This window comes from Plodia interpunctella, chromosome 6 (genome assembly GCF_027563975.2).
Source record: "Plodia interpunctella isolate USDA-ARS_2022_Savannah chromosome 6, ilPloInte3.2, whole genome shotgun sequence".
In the NCBI taxonomy this organism is placed as follows: domain Eukaryota; kingdom Metazoa; phylum Arthropoda; class Insecta; order Lepidoptera; family Pyralidae; genus Plodia; species Plodia interpunctella.
Genome location: NC_071299.1, coordinates 5,352,021 through 5,374,501, shown reverse-complemented (window position 1 = coordinate 5,374,501; position 22,481 = coordinate 5,352,021). Strand labels below are relative to the sequence as shown.

At 35.8% G+C, this 22,481-nt stretch overlaps 1 protein-coding gene across 4 annotated transcripts in view; it reads left to right on the top strand.

Annotated features, from left to right (window-relative positions):
• The window catches only part of LOC128670467 (uncharacterized), a 28,580-nt gene that overhangs the window by 4,302 nt on the left and 1,797 nt on the right, over positions 1 to 22,481 (top strand). The window contains exons 6-60 of one of the 4 annotated variants that reach the window (XM_053746117.1): positions 140 to 347; positions 788 to 958; positions 1,486 to 1,611; positions 1,726 to 2,016; positions 2,919 to 3,089; positions 3,373 to 3,498; positions 3,740 to 4,036; positions 4,440 to 4,607; positions 5,328 to 5,450; positions 5,562 to 5,864; positions 5,962 to 6,135; positions 6,261 to 6,395; positions 6,917 to 7,234; positions 7,351 to 7,521; positions 7,854 to 7,991; positions 8,079 to 8,402; positions 8,503 to 8,676; positions 8,762 to 8,899; positions 8,987 to 9,310; positions 9,411 to 9,584; positions 9,670 to 9,807; positions 9,895 to 10,218; positions 10,319 to 10,492; positions 10,578 to 10,715; positions 10,803 to 11,126; positions 11,227 to 11,400; positions 11,486 to 11,623; positions 11,711 to 12,034; positions 12,135 to 12,308; positions 12,394 to 12,531; positions 12,619 to 12,942; positions 13,043 to 13,216; positions 13,302 to 13,439; positions 13,527 to 13,850; positions 13,951 to 14,124; positions 14,210 to 14,347; positions 14,435 to 14,758; positions 14,859 to 15,032; positions 15,118 to 15,255; positions 15,343 to 15,666; positions 15,767 to 15,940; positions 16,026 to 16,163; positions 16,251 to 16,574; positions 16,675 to 16,848; positions 16,934 to 17,071; positions 17,159 to 17,482; positions 17,583 to 17,756; positions 17,842 to 17,979; positions 18,126 to 18,302; positions 18,601 to 18,720; positions 18,873 to 19,028; positions 19,484 to 19,630; positions 20,675 to 20,805; positions 20,937 to 21,467; positions 21,768 to 21,956. In XM_053746117.1, coding sequence (XP_053602092.1) covers positions 140 to 347; positions 788 to 958; positions 1,486 to 1,611; positions 1,726 to 2,016; positions 2,919 to 3,089; positions 3,373 to 3,498; positions 3,740 to 4,036; positions 4,440 to 4,607; positions 5,328 to 5,450; positions 5,562 to 5,864; positions 5,962 to 6,135; positions 6,261 to 6,395; positions 6,917 to 7,234; positions 7,351 to 7,521; positions 7,854 to 7,991; positions 8,079 to 8,402; positions 8,503 to 8,676; positions 8,762 to 8,899; positions 8,987 to 9,310; positions 9,411 to 9,584; positions 9,670 to 9,807; positions 9,895 to 10,218; positions 10,319 to 10,492; positions 10,578 to 10,715; positions 10,803 to 11,126; positions 11,227 to 11,400; positions 11,486 to 11,623; positions 11,711 to 12,034; positions 12,135 to 12,308; positions 12,394 to 12,531; positions 12,619 to 12,942; positions 13,043 to 13,216; positions 13,302 to 13,439; positions 13,527 to 13,850; positions 13,951 to 14,124; positions 14,210 to 14,347; positions 14,435 to 14,758; positions 14,859 to 15,032; positions 15,118 to 15,255; positions 15,343 to 15,666; positions 15,767 to 15,940; positions 16,026 to 16,163; positions 16,251 to 16,574; positions 16,675 to 16,848; positions 16,934 to 17,071; positions 17,159 to 17,482; positions 17,583 to 17,756; positions 17,842 to 17,979; positions 18,126 to 18,302; positions 18,601 to 18,720; positions 18,873 to 19,028; positions 19,484 to 19,630; positions 20,675 to 20,805; positions 20,937 to 21,467; positions 21,768 to 21,956 — 11,367 coding nt within the window. The remainder of the gene's footprint in view (positions 1 to 139; positions 348 to 787; positions 959 to 1,485; positions 1,612 to 1,725; positions 2,017 to 2,918; positions 3,090 to 3,372; positions 3,499 to 3,739; positions 4,037 to 4,439; positions 4,608 to 5,327; positions 5,451 to 5,561; positions 5,865 to 5,961; positions 6,136 to 6,260; positions 6,396 to 6,916; positions 7,235 to 7,350; positions 7,522 to 7,853; positions 7,992 to 8,078; positions 8,403 to 8,502; positions 8,677 to 8,761; positions 8,900 to 8,986; positions 9,311 to 9,410; positions 9,585 to 9,669; positions 9,808 to 9,894; positions 10,219 to 10,318; positions 10,493 to 10,577; positions 10,716 to 10,802; positions 11,127 to 11,226; positions 11,401 to 11,485; positions 11,624 to 11,710; positions 12,035 to 12,134; positions 12,309 to 12,393; positions 12,532 to 12,618; positions 12,943 to 13,042; positions 13,217 to 13,301; positions 13,440 to 13,526; positions 13,851 to 13,950; positions 14,125 to 14,209; positions 14,348 to 14,434; positions 14,759 to 14,858; positions 15,033 to 15,117; positions 15,256 to 15,342; positions 15,667 to 15,766; positions 15,941 to 16,025; positions 16,164 to 16,250; positions 16,575 to 16,674; positions 16,849 to 16,933; positions 17,072 to 17,158; positions 17,483 to 17,582; positions 17,757 to 17,841; positions 17,980 to 18,125; positions 18,303 to 18,600; positions 18,721 to 18,872; positions 19,029 to 19,483; positions 19,631 to 20,674; positions 20,806 to 20,936; positions 21,468 to 21,767; positions 21,957 to 22,481) is intronic. The other 3 variants (XM_053746121.1, XM_053746119.1, XM_053746118.1) reach the window with 3 other exon arrangements.

Here is a 22,481-nt window from a genome sequence, read left to right as displayed (position 1 = left end):
GACTTAGCAAAAGGCGGCAAAGCTTTTGTGTACCTAACATACAGTGCTGTACTCTGGCGGGATAAATGTGCAGTAATACTCCCTATTGAGTGACAAAAGCCACTGATTGTTAATACGAAGTAAAATTTATTTTTTTTAGGATGTAGACGAAACTGGAAATGACCCAAGAACAACCTACGCTACAGTCAGAATAACAGCTGACAGCGATGCCGAATTACCTGAAGAGCCTGTATTTTCCCAGCCTTTGTATACAGCCACTTATACTGAAAATGACAACATTGTCCTTGATGATATAATCGCTCTTCAACAGGGATACAATGAGCAAGTGGAATTTAGCTTAAATGAAGGTAAATGTGATATCTGCTGAGGTACCAAGACATGGGTTTAAAATAAAACCATCTCAACTAAATAATAGGAGAATATTATAAGGATCACAAAAGCAATTAATTATCAGTCAGTGGTGATTTTAGACCAAAATCCTTGTGAACAGTAATTTTAAAGTTTTATTCCACCCCTGACATAACTTAGTATTAGGTGCGATTTTAAATTTATCTGCGGTAGTATAATTTAACATGATGGAAGTAAGGCAACCCTAAGCAAAAGGAACCAAGAAATTTTGTACATAATCAGTGAAGTAATGAATCTTGAAATGCTTACTTTTCGTTTTTCCTTTTTCAGTTCTTATTAAAAATTACGAAGATTGATTTACATCTTTACGTACGGGGTAAATTGTTTACGTGTTTTGTTTTCTTGAATCAGCCGGTTAAAAATAAATGTTTATTTACAGAATACCGTTTATATTTCGGTATAATCAGAAATGGAAATGTCCTGAGCCTCAACGTGACAAACCCGCTATCAGAAGACATTTTGACAAGACATCAGATCTACCTTGTCATAAGAGCGGATCGTGAATTCACGAGTGGAGCAACTGCCACGATTGTGGTACAATTACCTGATGGTATACAAACTTAATAGTTCAGATAACACACGAAGTATATAGATAATATTATAATATTTAATTTTCTATAGCCCTGTTTCACCACTTTCTAATAAAATATCATTTTGTAATCGAACAGAAAATAAAACTAGGTGCTAGATAAATCTGGCTGATGTGATTGGCATGTTAGCCCTATTTAACACTTGTGAATCAAAATTTTTAACGCTATCTGTATGATATGTCATATTTATGCTATCTGATACACTATCAGTAAGCTGTGAACCAGGCCCTTACTCTTTAAATTATACAAGGCAATTAAAGCTAGTAGGGAAACTGTGATCTATTTAATGTTCCCTACTTTTTAAGTTACTACGTAAGTAAATAAATATATAGTGGATCTCAGTAAATTACAATATATATGATGTGGTACAAGTTCTATAGTTACATTACTGTCAGTTCAGTGATCTTAATGACATTCATTAGTGTATGTAGCATAAGTATGTGGAAATATCTAGGTAGAATAATTAATTATGACAATTTTGTTCCAGAAATCCATCTCCAATTTGAGCGATCTATTTACGAAGGCATTATTGAAGACAATACATTGGATTTGCCTAATATCATATTGTCCGAAGGATACAAAGACACATCAGTGTCTATAAGTGTTTCTAATGGTAAGAAATGGTTTATTAATATTAATTTTGAAAAATTTAATCGATTTTATAAAATTGAATAAGAGTAGTCAATTAAAAATTATACGTTTTTACTTTACTTTAATCAAATTCCAGAATATTTTTCGGCTGATATACAAGGAAATGAGATCACTCTGACTATGGAGCCGTTGTCTCAAGTAATTATTGATGAAAATACGTACCTTAACTTAGAACTGGTTGCAAGAACAGATCGTAGTGTAGCTACAGCCATGGTCACCCTGGAGATAATAAAAAATGATTCCACAACACCACTTTTTCAAAATCCAGTCTATATCGGATCTTATAACATAGACGACAATGTAATTTTGGATCCAATTGAAATAATACAGGGCTTCGATGACACTGTCGTCGTAGAACTCGATGGAGGTACTTTTTTTATTTGCGTTATTTACTTGTACAATCGTATTAATTGTATCGCAAGCCTTCTGGGAACTCTACCGGCACCGGTTGGCGATTTTGTGTCAACTTTTTATTTAAATTAATTTTATAATAATACTTTGATTTCTTTCATTTAGTTTTTTTTATATAAAATACCCCTAATCTTCATATTATACTGAACTAGAATATCAACGTGTTATTTATTGTTTTATTTTTTGGGTACTGTTATTACAATTATTATGTAAGAGCATGGTCTTCTGATTTAGGTGTAATAGAAGGTTATAAATAATAAGCTAAAATATACCACCTTGTTAAGAAAATAAATATTTTTCATTTTCATAAACTTACGCCAATAACACAAACGCTTTTCATCAGTTTTTCAGTAGACCTATATAAAATAGAGAACATAAATAAATTACCAAATATAAAACCTAGTAATTTGACAATGGACTTGTGCTTAAACTTGAAACTGAAAAACTATTTCGTATTGCTTGATTTGTTTGTTTTCCAACAAACAAATCATGCAGGATGTGAACCAAACTGAAAGCATTAAGTCAGCGAATTTTTGTTCAATATTCGTTTGCATACCGACATAAATTGATAAATGGTCTAAGCTCTGGCACATTGTAGCAATTTGGATCACACTCATATCCACCCGAGCTTGGCTGTGACAAGAAAAAATTGGATTCAATGCAGCCCGTATTGAACGACCTCACAAAATCGATTTGTCTCCGTATGAGCATGTGGCACTCTGCAATTTTTCGTTGTTGGATTAGATATTTTTTCACACCTTTCTTTTTTGTGAAAACAGTTGGAAATAATTCGATTTTTTGATATTTGGAAAACGTTAAAACACTTTAATAATTCTTTAATTATGTTTTAATTCACAGAACACTCTGGTCATTTTGAACTAATCAGAAACGGAGCTATTTCTAAACTGTCAGTGAGGGATACATTACCACTCGAAGTACTTGGAGAGCAAACTATAATTTTGACGATTCATGCTACGAAATTTAGAACCATTGGCGCTGCAGCTTCCATTTACATAACATTACCTGAAGGTAATTTCTCTTACTGTCAATCTTCTAGTACCTATAAAAAGTTTACTTCAAATAATATCATTTTATTTGTATGGAAGCAAATTTATCTTTTAATATAGGCACTATTCTTGTTTACCTAATTGTAAAAACTATATATATACCACTATAAATACCACTATAAATTTCTCTATATATATCACACTTGTGTTCTTGTTAAAAAAATATATAAAAGGATATTTTTTATGACTAGTACTAAAATACAGTGGCAACCATTTAAATATTAATCAAACTTTTTAATATGCAGAAATAAAGCTGGAATTCGAACGAGGGAGTTATGAAGGAACTATTGCGGACAATACATTGGAACTACCCAGTATTATATTAACACAAGGCTACGAAAATTATGAAGTTTTCGTCGATGTATTAAATGGTATAGTATTGTATTTTGTTCATACAGATAAATCTTTCAAACCTTTAAAACAATATTAGACAAATCTCCTGAAAAATAATTTTAATTATTGCTTATAGCAGAGATATTCCAAGATTATCATTAATATATTTAACATTTATACATAATTAACATTTTAAACGATAAAATTATTAATAGAAGGATATAACCGTTATTAATAGAAGGATTATAAAAACTTTTATAAAACAAATTCTCTTTTCAGAATTCTTCGCTGCTTCCATTCAAAACAACAACCTAATAACATTAACTATGATGGAACAACTAGCTGAAGATGTAATTAAAGCAAACTCATTCTTAAATCTAGTAGTGACTGCTACCACCTCGCGGAGTTCCGCTTCCACGATAGTCACATTGGAAATCATCAAAAACGATACTACCACGCCTCAATTTCACAGTGCCCTATATTCAGGGACATATTCTACAAGCGGCGAATTAATTCTAGATCAAATTCATATAGTTCAGGGTTATGATGAAAGTGTAGAAGTTACGCTTGACGGAGGTAAGGCTTTCAGTGTTAAAACATTTCATATAGTTTATTACATTACTTTATTATAACAGTATTGATTCAGTTTCAATAGAGCAAAGGCATTACTTTACGCTCTCTAGCTTATATATATATATATATATATATATATATATTACATTCCAACAATGGTGATACACTAATTCACGAGGAAGTTTTGGTAAAGCGTAAAAAAAAACTTAAGCAGAATCCATTCCTCGGTCTCCTTATAAGGAAAGGTACCTAAAAGGAGGAAAAATATTCGTACTTTTTTTTGTTTATTATTTGCAGCTACACCGAGCAGCTACACTATTGTGCCTCTATTTCCTATTTCGTTGCTCAGTGTGATTAATCTTCGCAATCCCATATTTGTGTACTATTTCTCAATAATTACTTCCAGAACACGTGAGCCTATTCCAGTTGATAAGAAACGAAGCATCATCAACAGTCACAGTGGATGCAATTCCCCCGGCCATATTCCGTGAGAGGAATATAGCGCTGACTGTGACGGCGACCAAGCCCCGAACCGTAGGCGCCACGGCAGTCATTAACATCGCCTTACCAACAGGTGCGGAATATTACTCATGCATTATTTTATTTTATTTTTTTATTTATTTATTCAACAAAACAGTACCTTAAAGATTTAAATAATCTGCCAAACTGTAAAACAGTTTGTCGGCAGATTCTCGTGGACACAGTAGGTATTAAATTGATACATGTATAACAGAAATACAGTTATATATCTATGGGAACCTAAACCGTTAACCTGCGAATAAATACGAGTAACCGCGATTATCAAGTGATCTTAATCTTTTTTTTTGCGACCATCAATCGGGATTTGATTATTACAGATTGAGTTATTTACATTTGAGCCATTTACGACTACGAGTAGAAATTGTCTCGTGTCAACTAGGTACTATCAAAGTCGTTAGATGTGGGTAAGATGGACAAAAAGGTAGCCATCTCATCTTCTACAACTACTTAGTAGGTACTAGTTGTAGAAGTAAGCTGGTAATACGAGTAACGTAGGAAAAATATTATATGAGTAAAAATACACCACGAATCGAAATATTTACTTCTTTTTAAACCCCATTGAGTAATTTCAATAACTTCATTTCAGCAATGCATTTCAGTTCAGGAAGAACAAACTGTATGATTTGTAGATTTCATCTTTGAGATTATATTATCTCTAGCAACTTAAATTCTTATTTTTAGTAATAAGATATCTCTGCGTTATCATATAACAAGAAGATTTTTTCTTAATGTTAATATAAAATTTAAATTTCAGATAGATTACTTGAATTCGAAGAAATAAACTACAAAGGATCATATCAAAATGGTAATCTAACCGTTGAATCTCTCGTCCTTATTACTGGTTATGATGGGACGGTGGATTTCAATATTGATGGAGGTAAGTAAAGATTGCATCATCTTTTAATTTTTATACCACAAGCGATGCGCCCACATTTTATTGTGAAAATCGTACATAACGTTTACTCTAATTCTTAAACCTTTATTTCAGAACACAAGCAGTACTTTGAAGTATCAAACAATTTATACCAAGTATCGATAGAAATGATCGAACCACTTCCTAACTCTGTGGTTTTGGAGAATAGTTTTCTGCAACTGGTTGTTATAGCATCAGGAATAAATGCTTTGCCTGCAACAGCTTCTCTCACGATAGAAATAATAAAGGACGACGTGTCTACCCCGCTTTTCGGCCAAAATATTTATTCCATAGCTTATGATAGCGAAAACATTGAATTGAATAATATTAATATAATACAAGGATTCGATAGCACTGTGTCTTTTCGACTTGATGGAGGTAAATCATGAGTCTAACACAACTCGACATAATTTATACGAAGATTTAAAATATAAAATAAAATAGCGAAGCTCATAAGTAAACCTTGTTATTTCAGATGACTCAAGATACTTCAGTCTCAGTGAAGTAAGTAACGGAGTGACCTTGTCACTACAAGAAGATATTCCGGAAGATGTCATATTCAATAAGAAAACTTTGATTTTCTCTGTACTCGCAGAAAAGCCACTTACTGTAGGATCACACACTACCATTGTGATTACATTCCCTCCCGGTGCGTACCTATTTTGATCAAGATTTTCTATCGAAACGTGGTATTCTATTTTATACCACGTTCAGGTGCATCTGATAGCTAGAATATATTCTAATAAGGAAAATAACATTAAATATTTTTTACAGAACTGACTAATATCGCTGTTATGAGATTTTCACAGAACACTTATATTGGCTCACTGGATGGAGGAGTATTGAATCTAAATCCAATAATCCTTGGCACAGGCTACAAACAAGACACAGAATTTTTATTGACTGGAGGTAAGATCATTGGTTCAAATAAACTGTAAAGTTCAAACAAAAATATTACCAGTATCTACTGGTGATAATCATAAGACTAGCCAAGTCTCGATGAAGCTAGAAGTAAAATTGTGATGGAATTAATTAATTCCACGTCAATTAATTCAAAAAAACTTATTTTAAATAACAAAACAATGTTTATGATAAAAATATTTATGTCTCCATACCAACTTCAAAACCAAGCTAACTTATAACGAAATTAATATAAAAAAATAAATCCAATAATTGCGAGCGATCAGCTGACCTCATTGAATATTGACCCTAAAGTATTTTTTCGTTACAACCAAAGTTGAGAGCTGGATTACCTGACATCCTTATAAAGCGAATACGCAGTCGACGATGGACCTCATCCTCGACTGCAATACATACATATTTTTGAGGAAAGTGGTTTAATTAAACAGGACATAAACAGAACCGGCGCCATGTCCCATTCTGAATAGATACTTCAAGTAACAGACACTTTTAACATTTTTTCTTTTCAGATTATTATTCCTATTTCACGTTATACGATACAAATGAAGTTGTGACCATAACTACATCGGATTTAACATTACCTCAAGAAGTTGTTGAAAACAATAAGTTTATTGTATTGGAAGTAGAGGCGCGGAGAGAAAGGGCTGAATCAGTGTTCACCTCAGTGGTCATAGAAATAATTCACGAAGTTGAAACTGTTGAAACTCCCATATTCAATGCAGCTTATTATAGAGGAAATTACAATTTAGAGGAAGGCCTTCAATTTACTGATCCTATACACCTTGTCCAAGGATACGATTATAGTGTCTCATTTGATTTACAAGGAGGTAAGATTGAATCTGGATTAATAACTTTATGTATAATATATTATGAATCAACATGAGTGAATCGTAACATGATGTGTTTAAATGTATTTATAAGAAAAAATGTTACTAACTTTCAGATTATTCGGAACATTTCTCAGTATCGGATGACAAAAACGTAATTACTTTATCTGCAAATGACGTTCCTGTAAATGTGTGGGAAAACAACCATCAACTAATCTTAACGATTGTAGCAAGCAAACCTGAAGTAATAAACGTCACATCTGCTTTAGTTATTGATATGTCAAAAGGTAAAACGATGATACAAGAATACCTATACTGATTTTGTAACAAAAAACAAAATTAATCCAATTCACAAAAACATATTATCTAGAAGTCTTATTATTCATTACATATTCGTGACAAGTATTTATACAGAAAATTTCTTAGATATAGGTACCTAAGTACCATTAACAACAGATTTAATACATTAAAATAATAGAATATGAAAAGATTAAAAATCGAGTGTCATATAATAATAATTAAATTTTAAATTAAAAAAAATGTTTAAAAAACAAAGTATACATAAGAAACTATATACATAAATACCTTATATTTTAATTTTTTTTCATTACATTTTCAGATATATATCATAATGTAACCGTGCTTGAATTCGAAAGAACAAGTTACATTGGCTCCATTGAAAATGACATTGTTACCATCCAGCCGATTACTCTGACTGAAGGATACACAGAAGATGTTGTCTTTACACTGATAGGAGGTTTGTTTACGGTTTAATTCAATATGGTAAATTTAGAAAGTATTTTAATAATTATTTTCAAATAATACCATATGGAATTAATTCCAGATCTTGAAAGCTTCTTTGCATACACGCGAGATGAGGCAACAATCATCTTAAGATTAGATGGCACTATTCCTGAAGAATCGATACCTACTAATAGAATCATCGTGCTCGGAATACAGGCTTCCACACCCACTGACTCGTTGCCTGCTGTCACGACAGTCATCCTTGAAGTCATTAAAGATGATACGTCTCCAGAGGTTGAAAATCTAGTATTTGCACAAACTTACTATGTAGGAACTTACAACGCAACTACCGGCGTCGCTCTAGAAAACCCTATTTCGCTATCAGAAGGATTCAACGACACCGTGCAGTTTAATCTGGATGGTGGTAAGTACGAAAAATAACATTTGTTTTATGATTGCAAACAATGATAGGATATGTACTTACTTCAAATGGGTTATCTAAAAACGTTATTTTCTTATTTCAGACAGTTCAACTTACTTTTCAATTGCTCAAGATGAAAACTCAGTTACTCTGACTGTTCGAGAGACGATTCCACCAGCGGTGATCGCTAACAATAATCAGTTGATATTCGTAATCAACGCTCAGTCCGCGAATGGGGCCACCGCGCAGGCCACTGTGGTTATATTGCTGCCCAACGGTAATTGAAATAATTAAACCAATCAATTTGCCTAACCTAAAGCCTGTCGAATCGCCTGTTCATTAAAAGTCTTATCACTTTTCAGAGGTTGATGAGGACATGCCCGTTCTTGGATTCGAAAGGACCAGTTACGTTGGGTCCATTGAAAATGACATTGTTACCATCCAGCCGATTACTCTGACTGAAGGATACACAGAAGATGTTGTCTTTACACTGATAGGAGGTTTGTTTACGGTTTAATTCAATATGGTAAATTTAGAAAGTATTTTAATAATTATTTTCAAATAATACCATATGGAATTGATTCCAGATCTTGAAAGCTTTTTTGCATACACGCGAGATGAGGCAACAATCATCTTAAGATTAGATGACACTATTCCTGAAGAATCGATACCTACTAATGGAATCATCGTGCTCGGAATACAGGCTTCCACACCCACTGACTCGTTGCCTGCTGTCACGACAGTCATCCTTGAAGTCATTAGAGACGATAAATCTACAGAGGTTGAAAATCTAGTATTTGCACAAACTTACTATGTAGGAACTTACAACGCAACTACCGGCGTCGCTCTAGAAAATCCTATTTCGCTATCAGAAGGATTCAACGACACCGTGCAGTTTAATCTGGATGGTGGTAAGTATGAAAAATAACATTTGTTTTATGATTGCAAACAATGATAGGATATGTACTTACTTCAAATGGGTTATCTAAAAACGTTATTTTCTTATTTCAGACAGTTCAACTTACTTTTCAATTGCTCAAGATGAAAACTCAGTTACTCTGACTGTTCGAGAGACGATTCCACCAGCGGTGATCGCTAACAATAATCAGTTGATATTCGTAATCAACGCTCAGTCCGCGAATGGGGCCTCCGCGCAGGCCACTGTGGTTATATTGCTGCCTAACGGTAATTGAAATAATTAAACCAATCAATTTGCCTAACCTAAAATCTGTCGAATCGCCTGTTCATTAAAAGTCTTATCACATTTCAGAGGTCGATGAGGACATGCCCGTTCTTGGATTCGAAAGGACCAGTTACGTTGGGTCCATTGAAAATGACATTGTTACCATCCAGCCGATTACTCTGACTGAAGGATACACAGAAGATGTTATCTTTACACTGATAGGAGGTTTGTTTACGGTTTAATTCAATATGGTAAATTTAGAAAGTATTTTAATAATTATTTTCAAATAATACCATATGGAATTGATTCCAGATCTTGAAAGCTTTTTTGCATACACGCGAGATGAGGCAACAATCATCTTAAGATTAGATGGCACTATTCCTGAAGAATCGATACCTACTAATGGAATCATCGTGCTCGGAGTACAGGCTTCCACGCCCACTGACTCGTTGCCTGCTGTCACGACAGTCGTCCTTGAAGTCATTAGAGACGATAAATCTACAGAGGTTGAAAATCTAGTATTTGCACAAACTTACTATGTAGGAACTTACAACGCAACTACCGGCGTCGCTCTAGAAAATCCTATTTCGCTATCAGAAGGATTCAACGACACCGTGCAGTTTAATCTGGATGGTGGTAAGTATGAAAAATAACATATGTTTTATGATTGCAAACAATGATAGGATATGTACTTACTTCAAATGGGTTATCTGAAAATGTTATTTTCTTATTTCAGACAGTTCAACTTACTTTTCAATTGCTCAAGACGAAAACTCAGTTACTCTGACTGTTCGAGAGACGATTCCACCAGCGGTGATCGCTAACAATAATCAGTTGATATTCGTAATCAACGCTCAGTCCGCGAATGGGGCCACCGCGCAGGCTACTGTGGTTATATTGCTGCCCAACGGTAATTGAAATAATTAAACCAATCAATTTTCCTAACCTAAAGCCTGTCGAATCGCCTGTTCATTAAAAGTCTTATCACTTTTCAGAGGTTGATGAGGACATGCCCGTTCTTGGATTCGAAAGGACCAGTTACGTTGGGTCCATTGAAAATGACATTGTTACCATCCAACCGATTACTCTGACTGAAGGATACACAGAAGATGTTGTCTTTACACTGATAGGAGGTTTGTTTACGGTTTAATTCAATATGGTAAATTTAGAAAGTATTTTAATAATTATTTTCAAATAATACCATATGGAATTGATTCCAGATCTTAAAAGCTTTTTTGCATACACGCGAGATGAGGCAACAATCATCTTAAGATTAGATGACACTATTCCTGAAGAATCGATACCTACTAATGGAATCATCGTGCTCGGAGTACAGGCTTCCACACCCACTGACTCGTTGCCTGCTGTCACGACAATCATCCTTGAAGTCATTAGAGACGATAAATCTACAGAGGTTGAAAATCTAGTATTTGCACAAACTTACTATGTAGGAACTTACAACGCAACTACCGGCGTCGCTCTAGAAAATCCTATTTCGCTATCAGAAGGTTTCAACGACACCGTGCAGTTTAATCTGGATGGTGGTAAGTATGAAAAATAACATTTGTTTTATGATTGCAAACAATGATAGGATATGTACTTACTTCAAATGGGTTATCTAAAAACGTTATTTTCTTATTTCAGACAGTTCAACTTACTTTTCAATTGCTCAAGATGAAAACTCAGTTACTCTGACTGTTCGAGAGACGATTCCACCAGCGGTGATCGCTAACAATAATCAGTTGATATTCGTAATCAACGCTCAGTCCGCGAATGGGGCCACCGCGCAGGCCACTGTGGTTATATTGCTGCCCAACGGTAATTGAAATAATTATACCAATCAATTTGCCTAACCTAAAGCCTGTCGAATCGCCTGTTCATTAAAAGTCTTATCACTTTTCAGAGGTTGATGAGGACATGCCCGTTCTTGGATTCGAAAGGACCAGTTACGTTGGGTCCATTGAAAATGACATTGTTACCATCCAGCCGATTACTCTGACTGAAGGATACACAGAAGATGTTATCTTTACACTGATAGGAGGTTTGTTTACGGTTTAATTCAATATGGTAAATTTAGAAAGTATTTTAATAATTATTTTCAAATAATACCATATGGAATTGATTCCAGATCTTGAAAGCTTTTTTGCATACACGCGAGATGAGGCAACAATCATCTTAAGATTAGATGACACTATTCCTGAAGAATCGATACCTACTAACGGAATCATCGTGCTCGGAATACAGGCTTCCACACCCACTGACTCGTTGCCTGCTGTCACGACAGTCATCCTTGAAGTCATTAGAGACGATAAATCTACAGAGGTTGAAAATCTAGTATTTGCACAAACTTACTATGTAGGAACTTACAACGCAACTACCGGCGTCGCTCTAGAAAATCCTATTTCGCTATCAGAAGGATTCAACGACACCGTGCAGTTTAATCTGGATGGTGGTAAGTATGAAAAATAACATTTGTTTTATGATTGCAAACAATGATAGGATATGTACTTACTTCAAATGGGTTATCTAAAAACGTTATTTTCTTATTTCAGACAGTTCAACTTACTTTTCAATTGCTCAAGATGAAAACTCAGTTACTCTGACTGTTCGAGAGACGATTCCACCAGCGGTGATCGCTAACAATAATCAGTTGATATTCGTAATCAACGCTCAGTCCGCGAATGGGGCCTCCGCGCAGGCCACTGTGGTTATATTGCTGCCTAACGGTAATTGAAATAATTAAACCAATCAATTTGCCTAACCTAAAATCTGTCGAATCGCCTGTTCATTAAAAGTCTTATCACATTTCAGAGGTCGATGAGGACATGCCCGTTCTTGGATTCGAAAGGACCAGTTACGTTGGGTCCATTGAAAATGACATTGTTACCATCCAGCCGATTACTCTGACCGAAGGATATACAGAAGATGTTGTCTTTACACTGATAGGAGGTTTGTTTACGGTTTAATTCAATATGGCAAAATTAGAAAGTATTTTAATAATTATTTTCAAATAATACCATATGGAATTGATTCCAGATCTTGAAAGCTTTTTTGCATACACGCGAGATGAGGCAACAATCATCTTAAGATTAGATGGCACTATTCCTGAAGAATCGATACCTACTAATGGAATCATCGTGCTCGGAGTACAGGCTTCCACGCCCACTGACTCGTTGCCTGCTGTCACGACAGTCGTCCTTGAAGTCATTAGAGACGATAAATCTACAGAGGTTGAAAATCTAGTATTTGCACAAACTTACTATGTAGGAACTTACAACGCAACTACCGGCGTCGCTCTAGAAAATCCTATTTCGCTATCAGAAGGATTCAACGACACCGTGCAGTTTAATCTGGATGGTGGTAAGTATGAAAAATAACATATGTTTTATGATTGCAAACAATGATAGGATATGTACTTACTTCAAATGGGTTATCTGAAAATGTTATTTTCTTATTTCAGACAGTTCAACTTACTTTTCAATTGCTCAAGACGAAAACTCTGTTACTCTGACTGTTCGAGAGACGATTCCACCAGCGGTGATCGCTAACAATAATCAGTTGATATTCGTAATCAACGCTCAGTCCGCGAATGGGGCCACCGCGCAGGCTACTGTGGTTATATTGCTGCCCAACGGTAATTGAAATAATTAAACCAATCAATTTTCCTAACCTAAAGCCTGTCGAATCGCCTGTTCATTAAAAGTCTTATCACTTTTCAGAGGTTGATGAGGACATGCCCGTTCTTGGATTCGAAAGGACCAGTTACGTTGGGTCCATTGAAAATGACATTGTTACCATCCAACCGATTACTCTGACTGAAGGATACACAGAAGATGTTGTCTTTACACTGATAGGAGGTTTGTTTACGGTTTAATTCAATATGGTAAATTTAGAAAGTATTTTAATAATTATTTTCAAATAATACCATATGGAATTGATTCCAGATCTTAAAAGCTTTTTTGCATACACGCGAGATGAGGCAACAATCATCTTAAGATTAGATGACACTATTCCTGAAGAATCGATACCTACTAATGGAATCATCGTGCTCGGAGTACAGGCTTCCACACCCACTGACTCGTTGCCTGCTGTCACGACAATCATCCTTGAAGTCATTAGAGACGATAAATCTACAGAGGTTGAAAATCTAGTATTTGCACAAACTTACTATGTAGGAACTTACAACGCAACTACCGGCGTCGCTCTAGAAAATCCTATTTCGCTATCAGAAGGTTTCAACGACACCGTGCAGTTTAATCTGGATGGTGGTAAGTATGAAAAATAACATTTGTTTTATGATTGCAAACAATGATAGGATATGTACTTACTTCAAATGGGTTATCTAAAAACGTTATTTTCTTATTTCAGACAGTTCAACTTACTTTTCAATTGCTCAAGATGAAAACTCAGTTACTCTGACTGTTCGAGAGACGATTCCACCAGCGGTGATCGCTAACAATAATCAGTTGATATTCGTAATCAACGCTCAGTCCGCGAATGGGGCCACCGCGCAGGCCACTGTGGTTATATTGCTGCCCAACGGTAATTGAAATAATTAAACCAATCAATTTTCCTAACCTAAAGCCTGTCGAATCGCCTGTTCATTAAAAGTCTTATCACTTTTCAGAGGTTGATGAGGACATGCCCGTTCTTGGATTCGAAAGGACCAGTTACGTTGGGTCCATTGAAAATGACATTGTTACCATCCAGCCGATTACTCTGACTGAAGGATACACAGAAGATGTTATCTTTACACTGATAGGAGGTTTGTTTACGGTTTAATTCAATATGGTAAATTTAGAAAGTATTTTAATAATTATTTTCAAATAATACCATATGGAATTGATTCCAGATCTTGAAAGCTTTTTTGCATACACGCGAGATGAGGCAACAATCATCTTAAGATTAGATGACACTATTCCTGAAGAATCGATACCTACTAACGGAATCATCGTGCTCGGAATACAGGCTTCCACACCCACTGACTCGTTGCCTGCTGTCACGACAGTCATCCTTGAAGTCATTAGAGACGATAAATCTACAGAGGTTGAAAATCTAGTATTTGCACAAACTTACTATGTAGGAACTTACAACGCAACTACCGGCGTCGCTCTAGAAAATCCTATTTCGCTATCAGAAGGATTCAACGACACCGTGCAGTTTAATCTGGATGGTGGTAAGTATGAAAAATAACATTTGTTTTATGATTGCAAACAATGATAGGATATGTACTTACTTCAAATGGGTTATCTAAAAACGTTATTTTCTTATTTCAGACAGTTCAACTTACTTTTCAATTGCTCAAGATGAAAACTCAGTTACTCTGACTGTTCGAGAGACGATTCCACCAGCGGTGATCGCTAACAATAATCAGTTGATATTCGTAATCAACGCTCAGTCCGCGAATGGGGCCTCCGCGCAGGCCACTGTGGTTATATTGCTGCCTAACGGTAATTGAAATAATTAAACCAATCAATTTGCCTAACCTAAAATCTGTCGAATCGCCTGTTCATTAAAAGTCTTATCACATTTCAGAGGTCGATGAGGACATGCCCGTTCTTGGATTCGAAAGGACCAGTTACGTTGGGTCCATTGAAAATGACATTGTTACCATCCAGCCGATTACTCTGACCGAAGGATATACAGAAGATGTTGTCTTTACACTGATAGGAGGTTTGTTTACGGTTTAATTCAATATGGCAAAATTAGAAAGTATTTTAATAATTATTTTCAAATAATACCATATGGAATTGATTCCAGATCTTGAAAGCTTTTTTGCATACACGCGAGATGAGGCAACAATCATCTTAAGATTAGATGGCACTATTCCTGAAGAATCGATACCTACTAATGGAATCATCGTGCTCGGAGTACAGGCTTCCACGCCCACTGACTCGTTGCCTGCTGTCACGACAGTCGTCCTTGAAGTCATTAGAGACGATAAATCTACAGAGGTTGAAAATCTAGTATTTGCACAAACTTACTATGTAGGAACTTACAACGCAACTACCGGCGTCGCTCTAGAAAATCCTATTTCGCTATCAGAAGGATTCAACGACACCGTGCAGTTTAATCTGGATGGTGGTAAGTATGAAAAATAACATATGTTTTATGATTGCAAACAATGATAGGATATGTACTTACTTCAAATGGGTTATCTGAAAATGTTATTTTCTTATTTCAGACAGTTCAACTTACTTTTCAATTGCTCAAGACGAAAACTCAGTTACTCTGACTGTTCGAGAGACGATTCCACCAGCGGTGATCGCTAACAATAATCAGTTGATATTCGTAATCAACGCTCAGTCCGCGAATGGGGCCACCGCGCAGGCTACTGTGGTTATATTGCTGCCCAACGGTAATTGAAATAATTAAACCAATCAATTTTCCTAACCTAAAGCCTGTCGAATCGCCTGTTCATTAAAAGTCTTATCACTTTTCAGAGGTTGATGAGGACATGCCCGTTCTTGGATTCGAAAGGACCAGTTACGTTGGGTCCATTGAAAATGACATTGTTACCATCCAACCGATTACTCTGACTGAAGGATACACAGAAGATGTTGTCTTTACACTGATAGGAGGTTTGTTTACGGTTTAATTCAATATGGTAAATTTAGAAAGTATTTTAATAATTATTTTCAAATAATACCATATGGAATTGATTCCAGATCTTAAAAGCTTTTTTGCATACACGCGAGATGAGGCAACAATCATCTTAAGATTAGATGACACTATTCCTGAAGAATCGATACCTACTAATGGAATCATCGTGCTCGGAGTACAGGCTTCCACACCCACTGACTCGTTGCCTGCTGTCACGACAATCATCCTTGAAGTCATTAGAGACGATAAATCTACAGAGGTTGAAAATCTAGTATTTGCACAAACTTACTATGTAGGAACTTACAACGCAACTACCGGCGTCGCTCTAGAAAATCCTATTTCGCTATCAGAAGGTTTCAACGACACCGTGCAGTTTAATCTGGATGGTGGTAAGTATGAAAAATAACATTTGTTTTATGATTGCAAACAATGATAGGATATGTACTTACTTCAAATGGGTTATCTAAAAACGTTATTTTCTTATTTCAGACAGTTCAACTTACTTTTCAATTGCTCAAGATGAAAACTCAGTTACTCTGACTGTTCGAGAGACGATTCCACCAGCGGTGATCGCTAACAATAATCAGTTGATATTCGTAATCAACGCTCAGTCCGCGAATGGGGCCACCGCGCAGGCCACTGTGGTTATATTGCTGCCCAACGGTAATTGAAATAATTATACCAATCAATTTGCCTAACCTAAAGCCTGTCGAATCGCCTGTTCATTAAAAGTCTTATCACTTTTCAGAGGTTGATGAGGACATGCCCGTTCTTGGATTCGAAAGGACCAGTTACGTTGGGTCCATTGAAAATGACATTGTTACCATCCAGCCGATTACTCTGACTGAAGGATACACAGAAGATGTTATCTTTACACTGATAGGAGGTTTGTTTACGGTTTAATTCAATATGGTAAATTTAGAAAGTATTTTAATAATTATTTTCAAATAATACCATATGGAATTGATTCCAGATCTTGAAAGCTTTTTTGCATACACGCGAGATGATGCAACAATCATCTTAAGATTAGATGACACTATTCCTGAAGAATCGATACCTACTAATGGAATCATCGTGCTCGGAATACAGGCTTCCACACCCACTGACTCGTTGCCTGCTGTCACGACAGTCATCCTTGAAGTCATTAGAGACGATAAATCTACAGAGGTTGAAAATCTAGTATTTGCACAAACTTACTATGTAGGAACTTACAACGCAACTACCGGCGTCGCTCTAGAAAATCCTATTTCGCTATCAGAAGGATTCAACGACACCGTGCAGTTTAATCTGGATGGTGGTAAGTATGAAAAATAACATTTGTTTTATGATTGCAAACAATGATAGGATATGTACTTACTTCAAATGGGTTATCTAAAAACGTTATTTTCTTATTTCAGACAGTTCAACTTACTTTTCAATTGCTCAAGATGAAAACTCAGTTACTCTGACTGTTCGAGAGACGATTCCACCAGCGGTGATCGCTAACAATAATCAGTTGATATTCGTAATCAACGCTCAGTCCGCGAATGGGGCCTCCGCGCAGGCCACTGTGGTTATATTGCTGCCTAACGGTAATTGAAATAATTAAACCAATCAATTTGCCTAACCTAAAATCTGTCGAATCGCCTGTTCATTAAAAGTCTTATCACATTTCAGAGGTCGATGAGGACATGCCCGTTCTTGGATTCGAAAGGACCAGTTACGTTGGGTCCATTGAAAATGACATTGTTACCATCCAGCCGATTACTCTGACTGAAGGATACACAGATGATGTTATCTTTACACTGATTGGAGGTATACCTTTGTTTAAAATAGAAAGATGTGTACCTGCAGTACAGGTAGACATTTGTATTTTTGTATGTTGTAGTTCTGTCGGTATTATCCCTGCTGGGCAGTGATGAAATAGTATACTATGATGTTCTCAATAAATTTTGTTTCAGATTTTGTTGTGTTCTTTGAACTTTCTCGCAACGGAGCAACAGTTAATGTGGAGTTGGAAAACTCAATTCCTTCAGATGTGTTACCAGAAAATGGAATCATAATCCTTGGAATACAAGCTTCTTTGGAGAATATAATACCTGCAGTTACAACCGTTATACTTGAAATTAAGCGCTCAGGTAGGCACCTATTATTACATTCGCCTTTACTTTAGTTCGGGTTGTAGGTAGAACTGTACATTTATCTTAGAAGAATTGATCTCTGTTTTTTGTATTCTGTAAACGAAATTATCTTATTTAGGGGATCAAAAAGTAAGCTAGCGTCGTAGTTTAATTTTTTATGTGACATATCCCTCGCATATAGACTGAAAGTTCAAGACATAAATAAATTAAATGTAATGCAAAACTTTGCAGCTCCTTGCTGCAGTACGTTTGAGAATGTCTAAATCCAAATATCCAAGTTAAGCTGCTTTTTTAGGCGGATCCACAGCGAGTTTTAGTAAAGTTCTGTACGAAGGTTCGCTACATGACCAAGCAGTACAACACGAAACTATCACTGTCGCAGGCACCGAAGAAACTACCGTCGACATCAGAGGCGGTAAGTTTACTGTATTTGCTTCTCAATGGACATCAATTGGTTACAATCGGGGGTGTACCATCAAGTACTTAATTAAAAAACCAGGGCGAAAATTATACGACACGAGTCTTGGTATATATATTGAATAGGTTTTCATTTCTTATTCATTGCAGTTTATGAAGAGCTGTTCAAGGCGAGTCTGTCCGAAGGGGTGGTGACCGTGGAACGAACAGGATCAGTGACCTTGCCCAGTGACGTCACCCACGTTGCAATAGAAATCCAAGTGGGAGATGCAGCAGCAGTATTGCTGCTTCAGGTTTTCCACACTGGTAAATATATATTTCGCAATATATATCAGCACTAGATGTTGCCCGGGGCTACACTCCCGTGAGAATTTTGAGATAAAATATAACCTGTAGCAATCTGGGATAATGTACCTTTCTTTGGTAAAATAATTTTTGAAATCGGTTCGGTTGTTTCGGAGATTTTCGCCTCAAACATACAAACTCGCAAACGCTACCTATTATAATCATAGCATAGATTTACACCATTTTTAATGTTCTTATCTCTGAAAGATCGATATAAAAGATATTTTTGTCTAGAGTTTTTACATTTAATATCCCGAGCCACTTGACTGTGGGACACTTTTAATTAATAATATTCTTACCATATTTTGAAATATAAGTATACTGCTTATAAACAGAGCTGAATTTTCTGTGAGTTCAATTTGGCTTTGAGAAACAACTTTCCAGCACATATAAATTGTAAAATAAAATATTTCCAGACACGCCGAGTCCACCGCCATCAGTGACATTCAGCTCACCAAGCTACGTGATAAGAGCAGATATTCTTCACACAGGAATCATAGGAATTGTTTCCGCCACTGCCGACAATGGAGAATCACTTGATTACACATTAGATGTGGAAAATGGTAAGTTTACTTATTAGTAAACTTATATATACATATATATAGGCATATATATTTCTGAATAAAAAATTGAATTAGAATGATGATTGATGTAAGAGTATCACATTTTTACTAATTTTTGAAAAGCCAATACTCATTGTATTCAAACCCACTGGTATGTTAGCCGACAATATTAAGCAAAAATACTATATTCCCATTATTTATTTTCATAAGACCAATGCACATTTGTCGATAGTGATCTTGTGAAACTTAGATAACGCGGTTTGAGTTTTAACTTTCAAATGAATGTTCAGATAAACATGGCTTAAATTATCTATTTTTATAATATAACTACCGTTATCTCGCGGCTTCGCTTTCGTAAATTTCTCACGGTAACAAATATTAACTTTGCATTAACGTTGAGGAAGCTGTGCTAACACCAGCCAGGAAAAAATAATACTGATAATGCACTGTCTGTAGTGTTGTCATGAATAATAATTAATTCACTTGCTCTTTTATTAAAAGTTGATAAGTTAATGTGTCTGTAAGATCCCAAGGGCAAGTAACGCCTGAACTTTCATAAAAGCAAACACGTGTTGTTAAATATACGAGTAAAGTTATCATAGCACTGCTAACATATTTACTTATCTTGTTTTTAATAGAGGTAAGTATTTCATGACAAATAGTAATATAAATTCGGTAAAAGAATTAAAATTAACCAAGTATATTAAATAAATGTTTAATTTGTCCAAAAAGTAGGTACCTAAATTTCAAGATATTACCTACTGTCACATTCACATACAATGCAAATTTGCTGTGTAGGTACTTTGTAGAAAGTGGGTATTTTATATATTTTTAATTGTAAAACGAACGCGATTCTTAACAATGGAGTATTTTCTATTCTACTCTGTTCCCTGCCATAGACTGTATCTCCTTATAGGTATGATACGACCTTTGCCTTCTCTTTCATTTCTCTAATCTATGAATATAGTCATATTATTGTTCTTAAATTTATTTATTTAGCTGCGCTATAATTTAATACTGTTGTATTTATAATTAATTAAACAGCACACCTGGCTGCTCGACTGGCGGTGAACAGCAACGGGGAACTCCTGGTATCCTCCCCCGTGGACGCTGGAGAGTACTTCTTCCAGGTGGTGGCCACTACACGTATCACACAGGCTGCCGGCGAGGCAACAGTACGTTATAACCCTTTATTATAAAACTACCTATCGTACCTATTCCCAAGAGTTTGTGGTGCCAAAATAAGTAGTTTTGAGACGTTAGTTTCGTCATACTTACCTTTGATTAATATTATTCTACTTTTTAGGTATATTTGTCTATAGACGTGACTGGCATCACTCTTCCTCCTTTAATAGTCTTGGACAGAGATGAAGAGGTGGCACATGAGAATTTAGTAGTTTTCAACGGCACTGACTACGCGGGATGTTCCTTCACCGTCACCAACCGATTCCCTATCAACCATGACTGGTTATATGTAGATGAAACTGGATTGCACGCTAGAGTAATAAACAGAGAAGACCCATCCATAGCTTTCATGGCGCTTTCACAAGTTCAAGTCGAGCTAGAAGTACACTGCAATACTTTAGCTCGTAATAAAAGATCAGTTCGTGAATCAAGGTTAGACTGGCTTGGACCTTATGATTATGGAACTAGCACTTGGATACTTGGAGAGTCTATTGCTCACGATCCATCTAGAAGCGTAGTAAATCTTATAGTGAATGACATCAATGACAACCCTCCGATATTTGTTGGTAAAGAAAATGAACCAATCGCTGTAGGTTATCCAATTCCTGAACTTGAAGATGTTGTTCTACCACGTGCATTGGTACAATTAGAGGTAAGTATTAGATTATCAAGGTGACCATTTATTATAAGATTCATAAATCTTATCATATCGTAAAAATAATAATTTAAAATTAAAACATTTTTTCTAAGGATGAGTTAAACTTTGTACATATACGAAGGTCTCTCTTTCTTGATAAACAAAACCTGTAACGTTTTGCTTGATAGCTTTTAATTCATAAACATTTGCTTTTACTATACGATAGAAAATGTACTGAGCAGATTTTTGGAACAAAAAGTTCTAAATAAGGAGGATTTTAACTTTTAAGGAATAAACATTTTTGTTTTCAAACAGGCGACAGATGCAGATGTAGGCGAGAACGCAGCCCTAGTGTACTGGAGCGCGGAGCCCGAGCTGGCGGTGTCCCCGAGCTCGGGGTCGGTGCACGTGCGCGAAGTCGTCGCGCTGCGGCACGACCAGCCGCTTGTCGTGCACGCCACCGACCGCCGCGGACAGGGGCTCAGTGGCGCTGTCAAGCTGCTGGTGAGCATTTTGTTAAAAACTAGCTGAAGCATTTCAATGTCTATTCCTTGTTGTATTTGATATTTTCTTGTGATTTTCTAAACTGTAGTGAAATTAGGCTACAATATATGGAAAATAATTGAAAAAACCACTTCCCTACTAATTATGGGAATTACATATGTAACATACTATTCCTATAAACGAATTAAATAATCTTACATCTTAGAGTGTTTTCAAGGGACAAGTCCAGAATATCTCATTAAAAATAAATGCACAATTTAAATTAACTGAGAAAAGAGATACAATGACCGAAGGTAATTCCGAGAATTTCGGGTATTTAGCTACCTACAGCTTGCCGCCACATCCTGCTGTGAGTCCTCTCGCATAAAATAGAGACGAAACGAAACAATGTATTTAGAGATGGAAAATATTTTACCCATACAGACATTATTCGAACATCCTTCTCTATGGAACTATGTATGGAACAAGTTTTCCATAGCATGCCATACAACATGCCAACGGGTTGTTTGTATACCCCAAGTGCTA